General features: G+C 42.4%; 1 protein-coding gene and 2 non-coding genes across 3 annotated transcripts in view; 2 read left to right on the plus strand and 1 right to left on the minus strand.

Moving 5' to 3' along the window:
* LOC133114142 (potassium voltage-gated channel subfamily H member 4-like) overlaps window positions 1-13,283 on the minus strand; it is a 110,864-nt gene that overhangs the window by 13,608 nt on the left and 83,973 nt on the right. The window contains exons 5-7 of the mRNA XM_061223332.1: window positions 6,511-6,751; window positions 2,520-2,677; window positions 839-1,046 (exon numbers count right to left, since the gene is read on the minus strand). Coding sequence (XP_061079316.1) covers window positions 839-1,046; window positions 2,520-2,677; window positions 6,511-6,751 — 607 coding nt within the window. The remainder of the gene's footprint in view (window positions 1-838; window positions 1,047-2,519; window positions 2,678-6,510; window positions 6,752-13,283) is intronic.
* trnaq-uug (transfer RNA glutamine (anticodon UUG)) lies at window positions 11,276-11,347 on the plus strand. Its single transcript has one exon. It is a non-coding gene; the product is annotated as a tRNA-Gln (tRNA).
* Window positions 12,875-12,946, plus strand: trnaq-cug (transfer RNA glutamine (anticodon CUG)). The gene has a single exon. It is a non-coding gene; the product is annotated as a tRNA-Gln (tRNA).

The raw sequence follows: 13,283 nt of genomic DNA on the forward strand, positions 1-13,283 counted from the left end.
TGTGAATGTATGGGTGAAAGTGGCTGAAAGAGTCTCTTGGCCAAAGGTGGCAACCTCATTAACGAATGTGAGACCCGGAGCTGGTAGTGGTGTCGCATTTCCTGTTGGGTTATTTCCCCTTGATCATGCTGCAAAGCTGTAATGGATGATGCTGGTTTATTGGAACAGAATGAACTAAGGGTTCACAGCCCGGGTCAGTCTATTTTGCCATTTCATTTCCTTATTTATTCTAAATTATGCATTTAGCCAAATCATTTATAGTATATCATCTTACATCTTACAATAAATGCCATTAGCAAAAGCTGCAAATGCTTCACACAGAGTTGGCGCTTATTGAAATTAAGCCAGAACAATTGGTTGGAAGAAAAAAAAAAACACAAACACACTGGCCCAACAGTGGCCAGTTGCACCAACTGTATGTATGCTCAAATGTCGGCTCAAGTGTTTACTTTAGTAAACTAGTTTAGTAAACTAGTAAACACTTACGTTATAACTAGCCTACTTTTGAACTTTTGAACAGCCCTGCCGTAGAGCTGCAGACCCTGCCCGTAGGGCGTAGAGCTGCACACCCTGCTGTAGAGCTGCAGACCCTGCCCGTAGGGCGTAGAGCTGCACACCCTGCTGTAGAGCTGCACACCCTGCTGTAGGGCGTAGAGCTGCACACCCTGCTGTAGAGCTGCACACCCTGCTGTAGGGCGTAGAGCTGCACACCCTGCTGTAGAGCTGCACACCCTGCCCATAGGGCGTAGAGCTGCACACCCTGCTGTAGAGCTGCACACCCTGCTGTAGAGCTGCACACCCTGCCCGTAGGGCGTGGAGGGTGTAGCGGCGTGCTCACCAATGTCCCAGGCTCCGGGGTCCTGGCTCTCCATCTCGGCGCGGCCGATGACGTACCAGATGCAGGCCATCCAGTGGGCGAGCAGGCCGAACATGGACATGAGCAGGGTCAGAACCACGGCGCTGTACTGCGAGTACCGGTCCAGCTTCTGCAGCAGACGCAGCAAGCGCAGCAAGCGCACCGTCTTCAGCAGGTGCACCAGAGACGTCTGAGACGGGGGCGCACACGCACGTACGCACAAACACATACACATGCAGGCATATGTAGGTGAGCGTACACGCAAATGCGCGCATGTGCTTATTTGTTCATGAAGATTCACTCTGCTGTCATTGTTCAACATTTGCTTAGCTGCCTAGCTCATTAGCTGCTCAGAGAGCTAATGTCACATTTCCCACCACATGACTATATAAAGCAGGGATAATCAACTCGAATCCAGCATTGGTTTTCTTTTCTCCCGGGTAATGAGTGCTCCTGATTGGCCAGACTGTCTTCTTCTCCCAGGTAAAGAGTAGAGAGAGGAAAGAGGGTAGAAAAGCAGAAGTTCTCGGTTCTTGAGGACCATGTGTTGGGGAGGACTGCAAAGGGTAACGCCTGCTCGTCATTTCAAAGGAGGATTAAAAAACGGCCATTTGCGGCGACACCATTTATCATGTCGCCAGACACAAACATCAAAGACCTGCAATCCTTCTCACAGACTGGAAGACTGCGTGCCTGCCATTTTTAAACCTCATTTACAGTTCAGCTGGTAAGTGAAAATGTGCCAGCAGCAATACTGTGTGACAGGATGTCACCTTTCTCAAAGAGGGAAAAAAAACAATCCAGAGAAAGTTTAAGAGTGAACTAAGAACTGGATTGTGACCACATTCACATTCAGAATGAATTTTTAACTCAATGCACATAAATGTTATGTGTTCTGGCACAGTATGCTCTTTATTGAAATGCAGGGATGGGCAAATCAACTTTACTTATCTTGGGCATTAAAACACATTATGCTTCACAGTTTACCCCAACATAAACCCCCACAAAGAAAACCCTAAAGGTAGCAGTGGCAAGAAAAAAACTCCAAAGTTTAGGACTGCATTTCAAACACTTTTGTGTATTCATGTGGTGCAGTGCTTTGCAACATATATACAGACTCTCACATTTTCCTTTAATTGTTTTGAAGTGATATTTTTTCAATCTTTTTACATAAAAATATAAAAAATACATCCATAGGAACAAATGCAAGCTTATCAATTATTATTCAAAGTAATGCATGATGAATGGTCAAAAATGGTTTTCCATATTTCTAACCCCATCACAAATTAAAGAAAATCTCATGGCTGTCATCTTTGTCCTGTCTTTTGGGGAAATATTTTTTTAGTTGAAAATAAAGACTTTGGTTGATTCCATTGAATCATTAATAAAGCACACTACACGTGATGAAAAATAAAGCTGTCATAAGTATCAATAACTGACCTATTTTTTTAGTTTACGGTATTTTTTGTGCATGTTTACCAAGGGTGCCAATGATTCTGGACCCCACTGTATGTCATATACAATATGAGCTGCTCACCACTCTTTTGTATGGTGCACTCCTCAGTGCCACCTGCAAAGCAATCTATGCCTCCACCATTTTGTTTTCTAGTTTATTTTTGTAGTTTTCTCAGTGGGTATTTTGTACAATTTTGTGCATTCTCACCACGGTGATGTTGAAGGCATAGAGGAGGTCAAAGGGCAGGGCAGCGATCAGATCCACGCAGAACCAGGTAGCAGCGTAGTGGATGCAGATGGAGTGAGGATCGTACACCACCTGACCAGACTGACTCACATAGGTGGTGCGGAAATTGAGGATGATGTCTGCAGAAATGGGGAAACAAAATAACAATGAATGCATGAAACATGTATCAGGCTCAATGGGATATACAGTAGTGTGCAAAAATGTGGGCACTTTGTCCTCTAAATAGTACAACATTAAACATGACAGATTTCTTCACATTTTAAAGCAATTCTTTATTTTTATTTATAGTTTCTAAATAAAATAAGGCCCTGTGCAAAAGTTTAGGAGCCCTGTCAGTTTGTACTTTGTAACTCCTCGGGCAACTATAACAGCTTGTAAACGCTTCCTTAGGCAGCTAAGAGTCTTTCTAGTAAAGAATATTTCCTCATTCTTCCTGGCACAACACCTCTTTCCTGGTAGTATTTCATGGCTGATTTTGAGGTATTTTTGGATCGTTGTCTTACTTGAACACCCAACCTCTCTTCAACTTCGATGTCTAGACTTTGAACATTAGCATTTCAAATTTGTTGATATTTGGTGGAATCCATTCTTCCTTCCACTTGCACAATATTTCCTGTGCCCCCAGCTGCCACACAACGCCAAAGCATAATGGATCCACCTCCATGCTTCACAGTTGGCAAGGTATTCTTAAAGGCTTTACCCTTTTTTCTCCAAATATACCTTCTTTGGTGGTGGCCTGCCATTTTGGTTTCGTAACAAAAGGCTTCAGGCTTCTCAGTGTTTTCTTTCATACTACAGACGCTAAATGTAACTTTTTTCTTCTTGTGAAAAGCAAAACCTGTGTTTTTTTTGCAGCCCTTTTGCAGTGATGTGTGGGTTCTTCAGAGCATTTTGCACCAGATCTCTGGCCATTCTATCTGAAACCTTTCTTGGTCTTCCAGACCTTGCCTTGAATTCAACTGTTCGATTTATCTTCCATTTTCTAATAATGTTTATGACAGTGGAAATAGGTAGTTTGAAACATTGAGATTTTTTGTTTCCTTCTCCTTCTTGGTGGAAATGAACCATCTTCATTCTGAAATCCTTGGACAACTGTTGGTTGTTAACACCACATAGAACAGCCACTGCAGTTGGTTACTTTAGAAGGTACGGAGTTACTCCAGAATAAAAGTCCTGGAATTATACTCACTTGACTCACTGAAGCCCTAACGAGTAAATCACCTGGGTCTGGGCCTTACTCATATATAAGTTTTTTTAAGTAATGAGGAATAATCTAAAAGGGTTATTTTCCTTATTCTATCATTTATAACCAGTAAAAAAAAAAAAAAAAAAGCTTGTTTTAAAACTTGAAGAAATATATCATGTTTAACTCTACCATTTAGAGTCCAGATTTGCTTTCCATCACCTACATATTTATTGTAACAGACATTAAACCAGGGGTGCCCAAATTTTTGCACCCCACTGTAGGAACATAACATACATTCACTGAGTACTTTATTAGGAACGCCTGCACACCTACTTATTCATGCGATTATCTAATCAGCCTGTCGTGTGGCAACAGTTCAATGCATAAAATCATGCAGGTATGGGTCAGCAGCTTCAGTTAATGTTCACATCAACCATCGGAATGAGGAACAAATGTGATCTCAATGACTTTGATTGTGGCATGATTGTTGGTACCAGATGGGCTGATCTGAGTATTTCTGTAACTACTGATGTCCTGGGATTTTCACGCACAACAGTCTCTATAGTTTACTCTGAATGGTGTGAAGAACAAAAATACATCCAGTGAGCGGCAGTACTGCGGGCAGAAACACCTTCTTGATGAGAGAGGTCAATGGCCAATAGCCAGACTAGTTTGAACTGACAGAAAGGCTACAGTAACTCTGATAACAATTCTGTACAATTGAGAGCAGAAAAGCATCTCAGAATGCACAACATGTCGAACCTCAAGGCGGATGGGCTAGAACAGCAGAAGACCACGTCGGGTTCCATTTCTGTCAGCCAAGGACAAAAAGCTGAGGCTGCAGTGGGCACAGGCTCACCAAAAGTGGACAGCTGAAGACTGGAAAAGCATAGCCTGGTCTGATAAATCTCCATTTCTGCTGAGGCATACAGATGGTAGGGTCAGAATTTGGCGCCAACAGCATGAATCCATGGACCCAACCTGCCTTGTGTCAACAGTCCAGGCTGGTGGCGGTGGTGTAATGGTGTGGGGAATGTGCTCTTGGCACACTTTGGCCCGTTAATACCAATAAATCATGGCTTGAATGCCGCAGCCTATTTGAGTACTGTTGTGGACCATGTGCAACCTTTCATGGCCACAATATACCTATCTTCTAATGGTTACTTCCAGCATGATAATGCACCATGCCACAAAGCAAAAGTCTTCTCAAACTGATTTCATGATCATGACATTGAGTTCAATGTTCTTCAGTGGCCTTCCCAGTGAATGGATCTGAATCTAATAGAACACCTTTGAGATGGGAGGTACAATGGGAGTTTCGCAGCATGACTGTGCAGCTGACAAATCTGCAATTCACGTCAGCATGGAACAGAATCAGAGTTTTGAGAGAAAAAGGAGGCCCTTCCCAGTATTAATATAGTGTTCCTAATAAAGTGCTCAGTGAGTGTCTATAGGTCCAGCTGCCACATCGTACATAACAGCATTTACCTCTGCACTACATGTCCTGATGAATACACTGAAAAAAGTGCTTAATTGGAGAAATGTACCATTTTTCTTTATTAGATATTTATTAGACATATTTGTTGGCTTTATCGGTCTTCTGCTGCTGTAACCTATCTACTAAGACAGCGGTGTCCAATCTTATTCTATAAGGGCTGGCGTGGGTGCAGGTTTTTGTTTTAACCCAGTAACACACCTGATTATACTAATGACCTAATCCTGGTCTTTAATCAATACCTTGATGAGTAGAATCAGCTGTCTGTCCTGTGCTAAAACAACAACCTGCACACACACCGGCCCTTTCTGGATAAGATTGGACATCCCTGCATGAAGATGTTTGAAGCATTGTTTGTGTTCAGAGATGCTCTTCTGCATGCCACTGTTGTAATGCATGGTTATTTGCGTTACTGTCACCTTCCTGTCAGCTTTGATCAGTCTGGCCCTTCTCCTCTGATCTCTCTCATTAAAACGATTTTGTCCGCAGAACTGCTGCTCACTGGATGTTTTTTAGTTTTTCGCACCATTCTCTGCTAAATCTAGGAACACCGGAAATCACCAGTTTCCCAAAACCACCCTCTCTGGCACTGACAATCATAACACAGTCAAAGTCACTTTGATCACATTTCTTCCCTAATCCGACATTTGGTCTGAACAACAGCTGAACCTCTTCACCACGTTCTGCATGCTTCTATACATTTAGTTGCTGCCACATGATTGGCTGATTAAATAGTTCCATTATGAAGTTGGTGTACATGTTTACCTCATAAATTGCTCACTATTAGTTACAAGCATAGTTTAGTTTTACCAGTTTAAAATGTTTAGGTTAATTCAGATTAACTTCGACTGATAAAACAGTTGAGACGTAAACATTTTAGGCTTCCCACTGAAAAAAGATTTTCTGTTTATTCAGTTTGGCAGCGATCACTGAAAGGAGAGAAAAGAACCTTGCTTGAATTAAAAAAGCAACAATTGAATTTCTTTTTATGACACCGACGTTCACCGAGTTCACTGAAATTGGTGTGTGGGAGTGTGTTCCACTCTCTCCGCAATGCGCAGCATGTTTTAAACACTCCCACACTGCAGTTTTTGTGTCTGAGGGAAATTAGGGAAACAGAGCGGTGATTATAAGTGTATTTAAGATGTTGGCTGAAACAACACACGATACAGAGCCTGCGGGTACAGGTCTCAGTTCGTTAGTGACGGCGTGGGAGGGAGAGGCTGGGGGAGGGGAATTTGCGTGGGCACATTGCCGTGGAGACCACTCACCCAGGATGAAGAGCATCTCCACAATGATGTCACTGACTATCGTGCTGCGGGAGGTAGAGTCGCTGTCGTCATCAGCGGCAAAGCAGACGTTGTAAGGGATGGTGACCGCCACATAGAAGGTGGCCAGGAGGATCATCCAATCCCACAATGCCTTAGAGACGCTGTAGTGCAGCAGAATGAGGGGGGACTTCTGCACCGCTGCCACTTTGTACTCCGGCAGTGACGGCCTGTCGAATACCCCCTGGGAAAGCACCAAAGGAAACTGGTTGGAGGCTTGTTTCTACTTTTACGGTTTTCCTGATAGTATACACCTATATGCTTCAATACAACGATCAACAACTGGCCCTGAAACATCTTCAAACTACGAGAGTCTGGCCCTAAGATACAATACCTATCATGTTGATTGCACTGTTATTGCACTGTATGTGCCTTTAATTAATGCAATGGTACACACCTGTGAGTTACAAATATATAATTGTATTCTCATCTACATAATTAATTTTGGATTATGCATCGGTATTATACAGTGACGTGCAGCCAGGGGAGGTGCCTCCCCTGTGTCTTCATGGAATGTAAAAAACAAATAATAATAAAAAATGAATATTTGTCCACTGATCTGTGATCGAAATGTAATTGTTGTATGATTTCAATGTTTCCAATGATTTTTATCGTCAATATCGATGAATTTGTATATTTTTGTGTGCAAATACGGGGGAAAGACGCGAAGGGAGGCAGCGACGAGCTTAGCCTCCTCTCGGATTGCGCAATCTCTCACCAATGTAGTGTTTGTACAGACTTTTATTATATGTCCTCACATTCCATAGTCTAGTTCATGGATTTCACGTATGTGTATAACATATTAGTCTTGCTGATCTGACATAACACCGCAGTTAAAAAGCAGGAGGGGAGGCGGCTAGTACCTCTGTCTCACTGAAAGGGGGCGTGTGTGAGCACACAGGCTTGTTCTGCTATTGTTCTTCTACACCTATTAGCTAACTGAATAAACGGACTGATGCGGTGCACTTGACTTTCTCTACTTGACGTTTTTAGCTAGCATATTACCCACAATGCCATTTGTCTGTAATAGGCTATTGTGGGTAATATGCTAGCTAAAAAAGTCAAGTAGAGAAAGTCAAGTGCACTGCATCAGTCCGTTTATTTTTTTGCCCTGACTGCAAAAATGGAAGATTATATATCTAAGCTAAAACATTTCTCCAAACTGGACTTTCAATCAAAACATGAAGTGATAAATAATGGAAGACCGATGCCGGAGCTAAAAGATTTGCTTCAAACGACGGGACAGAAGATAACACGTTCTTTTGAAACTGAATGGTACAGCCAAAAAGACTGGCTATGTGGGTGTCATACGAGAAACCGCCTTTTCTGCTTTCCCTGCCTTTTGTCCTCAACAGGTGACAATGTCTGGACTACAACGGGATTTTGTGACTTGAAAAATCTACCAAGAAGCCTCAGCAGACATGAAAGTTCAACTACTCACATTCAAAGCCAAATTGCTTTAAAAACTTTTGGAAGCGCAAGGATAGATTTGGCTTTGAACGAACAGCGGACACTAAATATTAGCGTCCACAATGCTAAGGTAAAGGAAAACCGAGAGATTTTAAAAGATTTTAAAATGCAACTTGCTTCCTAGCCAAACAGCAATTAGCATTTTGTGGTAATGATGAGAGTACGACCTCTTCTAATCGTGGCAACTATGTGGAACTATTACATGCTTTTGCTGAGAACGATGATAGGTTAGCTAGACATTTGGAGACATCCACTGTGTTTTCTGGCTTATCAAACAGAATTCAGAACGATTTAATTGAAGCAATAATTGATGTGATTAGAAATGATATTAAAAAGGAGATGGCCTGTAAAGTGAGGGAGGCGTTTTTGGGATTTGATAATGTGAGTAATGACAGGCGAGCCGCTGCTATAGCTGAGTACACTTTGGGGGTGTTGAAGAAATGTGTGTCGAAAAGCTGGTAGCTCAGACTTATGACGGAGCCGCTGTGATGGCATTATGGCATATGAGGACATTTGCAGTGAAACGGATGCACTCTTGCTGCAAAACAAAGTAATGGACATCGGATTTTGTTGTGCACGAATCCGAGATACAATCGGAGTTGTGGAACGCCAGAGACAGGGGTTTGACAATTTCTATGAGCGATTTGAGCAGAAATGTGCCACACCTGGCCTGACAGATAGTGTCCAAAGTAAACAGTCAGTCAGAGATGAGAGGAAACGAATGTTTTATAATGTTCTGGACAATATCAGTTTTCAACTGAAAGCTAGGTTTGATCATTCTGGCGAGCTAGCTTTCCTTGGTTTGGTTGATTGTACTGAATTTGAGGAAATGTCACACCATTTTGATGACACCAAAATGCAGAGCCTGTTAAAATATGCTAGATTCTTTGTTAGACTAAAAGCTGATCTCATCGGACTTTATAGCTCACAAACGGTGAGGAATGAATGTAAATCTCCTGGGCTTCTCAGCTTTTTGGCCCAGAAGGATCTGATGAAGACTGTTCCTGAGGCGACAAAGTTACTTCAGCTGGTGCTCACTATACCAGCCATGACAGTGTCTTTTGAAAGGTCATTCTCTGCTTTGAAAAGACTGAAAACATACAGTCGGAATCGGACTGACCAAGGACAACTTTCATCCCTAGCAATAATCTCTATTGAGGCAGAAAGACTTTTAAAACTAAAAGAAGATAAAGAGGACTTTTACACCAAAGTCATAGAGATGTTTGTCCAGAAGGATAGGCGAATGGACTTCATTTACAAGTAAAGGTAAGACCATGCATACACTGCTGTACAGTCCACGACAAAAATAAAAGAACAGCCCTTTTTTAATAATAAATAAAAAGATTAAGTTATTTCAAAGAATAAAACTACATTTGTCTTTTTGCTGTGGACTGTATATACTTTCATTTGTATTGAATGAGTATGAATTGTGGAGTTGTGATGTCAAATTAAGAACACACGGAGGGTGCAGAGCAAATGTGCTCTCTGAGCCCCAATATATTTAACGATCTTCTTTGGCCAAATATGTACCTTACCTATATGTGTGTAAAGAATGCTGATATGGGATATGAAACATAACCAGTAGTCAATGTGCAAGCAGCCAGTTCAATGGTGAATTTATGCTACTCTGTTGAATTCATATATTTGTAAATCTGACTTTGAAAAAGTCAGTGCCTCTCCAGCCACAAACCTCACCGCACGTCACTGGTATTATAACATGACATGGCTTTACCTCTAGATTATCTGGAAAGGGAAGTTACTTATAGGATACAGCAGTGACCAGATGTGCCCTGTAGCCCTTTATGCAGATCTAGGGATACTGGGAAAGTTTCATGTCTTTGAATCCCAGAATTGAGACCACACAGAGGCCTGCCAGCTCAGAAAATGCATCATCCTTTCCTCCACTCCTCTCCTTCCCCCATACTACCAAATAGGAGGAGATGAGTGGACATTCCCAGAGTGTCAGGGTTAACATTATACATTGGTTTAGTGTAAATGAATACTCCCTAGACAATGTACAAATTGGACAGATAAGTGTGGTTCTATTGCTTTCAAATTGAGAAACACACAATTAGCAGGAGCAAAGTACCGATACACATTTGAGGACAAAAAAATAAATAACAGAAAAAAATGTACTTTTCCTGAAGTTAAGAAAACCTATGCCACAATAAGCCAGTGTTTTTTTTCATTGCAGATGTTTCTGAAAATAGCCAAGATCAACTTTTATGAAGTCCAACTGGCACTGCAGAGACATGCATTTGTTTCCAAATAATAGCCCAAGCTGAAAAAGAGGCTAAAACCTGCCAGAGACCGGAAAAATTCTTTACTGAAATTCTTCAGTAATTGGATGTCTCCTGTGAAGCATCGTTTGTAGATACGTGCCATTTACCTTTATTGAGTCTCTGTCAATGTGAGACATAGGCAAACAGTGATTATACACATGAGGAAGAAGCACTGTTGCATGAGGAAAACCTGTATCGATCAGTCAAGTTAATTTAATCAGGAATAGAATGATAGAATGCAAAAAGGTGAAATGATCTCTGATTTGGTTCAGGTTGAAGAAAATGGTCTTTTTTTCTAAAAATGTTTTCCAGATTTTTCCCTTTTTCTCACAATTTGGTAGCCAATTGTACCTCGTCTGATTCAATTGGAGGTAGTCGTATTAGATGTACCGCCCGTACCCCGTCCCTCGGCGGCCCGAATGAGAGCGACACGCCTTCTTCAAGCCGTCTCGTCTCGTGCCCGTTGCCGTGATTCCGAGGCGCCCGAGGTGCTTATTGTGTGGCGACCCTGCCAAGTCCCTCTCTCTGGAGCAGCGAGCCAAGGAGAAAATAGTCTTGACCTGGACCTCCGACAATTCTTAACAACACACACAGCACTCGTGTTTGAATACATTGATAACAATCACCTTCCAACACAGTCTCCTAATGTTTCCTTTCCAAGGTTCCATGGTGTAATGGTTAGCACTCTGAATCCAGCGATCCGAGTTCAAATCTTGGTGGAACCCGTATCTTTGTGTCGAAAGAGAGCAGAAGTACGTTCTTTGCATGCTTCCAATTGTCTGAGCATCCTATGTGTCCTAAGGCTTGCAACTGGAAGAATGTCCCAAGCCACGCGCAACAACCCCTGTCTCCAGCTACAAGTCCGAATACAATTTTCCCTTTCCTAAAGCCTTATAATCGAAGGCATTTATAATAACAAGCTACCAACACAGTTCCTTAATCAAGACCCAATGTGGGGTTCCATGGTGTAATGGTTAGCACTCTGGACTTTGAATCCAGTGATCCGAGTTCAAATCTTCGTGGAACCGTGCCCTTTGGAACAGCTGACAGCAAATGTCTGTTCTTGCTTCGCACTGCTTGTACCCGCCAAGAGAAGTCAAGCTTGTAACAGGCAGAATATGCCATGCGATGTGCACCGAACCCAAACTACTTCTACAAGTCATTATATAATTTTTCCTTAGCTAAATCCTTGATTTGAGGATTCCTGACCAAAAATGTTGTTCATTCCATCCATCAATCTTCCTAAGTGTTCCCCATCTTGTTTGAGATTAAGCTTCCAGGTCTCCATTGTGTCTTGTTTTGAGAAATGTAAACTAGCAACTAATTGAAGCAATATTTCTAACTGACTGTACTAAATCAGCCTTCTTGGCTCACATTATCTCCCAAAATGTTCCATTTACTTGACCTCCATGAATGCATGAAGATACTCATCGATGTCATGAATGTAGGCTGAGTTGTAAACAAAACCATCTTAATTGTAAAAATTCTCATAACATTTTGAGTGGAGTCCAGACTGAAAAATGGTGAAATTTTAATATCTCCGATTTAGTTCATGTTGAAGAAAATAGTCTTGATCTGGACCTCCAACAATTCTGGACAACACACGCAGCACTCGTGTTTGAATACATTGATAACAACCACCTTCCAACACAATCTCATTACATTTTACATTTTAGTCATTTGGCAGACGCTTTTAATCCAAAGCGACTTACAAGTGCATAGGTTCTACCAGAAGTCAAAGCATCACAACCAGAACCCGGAAAATACACCTGGACTGCTGTTCTGAACATATAGTCGTCATCATAAGTGCAATTTTTTTTTTTTTTTTTTTTTCTTTTGGGGGGGGGGGGTTAGACAGGGATAGGGGTATCAGAAGGGGGGGGCGGGGTAAGTCAGGAGGGAGGACGAAGGTAGAGTTTGAAGAGGTGTGTTTTGAGTCTGCGTCGAAATAGGGGGAGGGATTCTGCTGTCCTGACAGTGGTAGGCAAGTCATTCCACCACTGAGGAATCAGAACGGAAAACAGGCGTGAACGTGCAGCTCGACCGCCAGGTGCCCGTAGAGAGGGAACCGTAAGGCGACCAGAGCTGGCAGACCGGAGTGGTCTAGCTGGGGAGTAGGGAGTGATCAGGGATTGTATGTAATGTGGGGCAGTCCCCTTAGCAGCCTGAAATGCCAACACTAGGGCCTTGAATCGGATGCGTGCGGCAATAGGAAGCCAGTGGAGGCCAATGAGAAGCCAATGAGAATCTCCTAACGCGTTGCTTTTGTACGGTTCCATGGTGTAATGGTTAGCACTCGGGACTCTGAATCCAGCGATCCGAGTTCAAATCTCGGTAGAACCTGAACCTTTGGGTCTACTGAGAGCAGCAGTATGTTCTTTGCATGCTTCTAATTGTCTGAGCAGCCAATGTGTCCTAAGTTTTGCAACTGGAATAATGACCCATGTCTCCTGCTGCTAGTGAAAATACAGTTTTCCCTTTCCTAAAGCCTTATGATCGAAGGCATTTATAATCACCAGCTACCAACACAGTTCCTTAAGGTCTGGCTGATGTGGGGTTCCATGGTGTAATGGTTAGCACTCTGGACTCTGAATCCAGCGATCCGAGTTCAAATCTCGGTGGAACCTAAACCTTTGGGTCTACTGAGAGCAGAAGTATGTTCTTTGCATGCTTCTAATTGTCTGAGCAGCCAATGTGTCCTAAGGTTTGCAACTGGAATAATGACCCATGTCTCCTGCTGCTAGTGAAAATACAGTTTTCCCTTTCCTAAAGCCTTATGATCGAAGGCATTTATAAACACCAGCTACCAACACAGTTCCTTAAGGTCTGGCAGATGTAGGGATCCATCGTGTAATGGTTAGCTCTCTGGACTTTGAATCCAGTGATCCGAGTTCAAATCTCAGTGGAACCGTGCCCTTTGGAACAGCTGACAGTAAATTTCTGTTCTTGCGTCGCACTGCTTGT

The sequence above is a fragment of the Conger conger genome, chromosome 16 (assembly GCF_963514075.1).
Source record: "Conger conger chromosome 16, fConCon1.1, whole genome shotgun sequence".
Classification (NCBI taxonomy): Eukaryota; Metazoa; Chordata; class Actinopteri; order Anguilliformes; family Congridae; genus Conger; species Conger conger.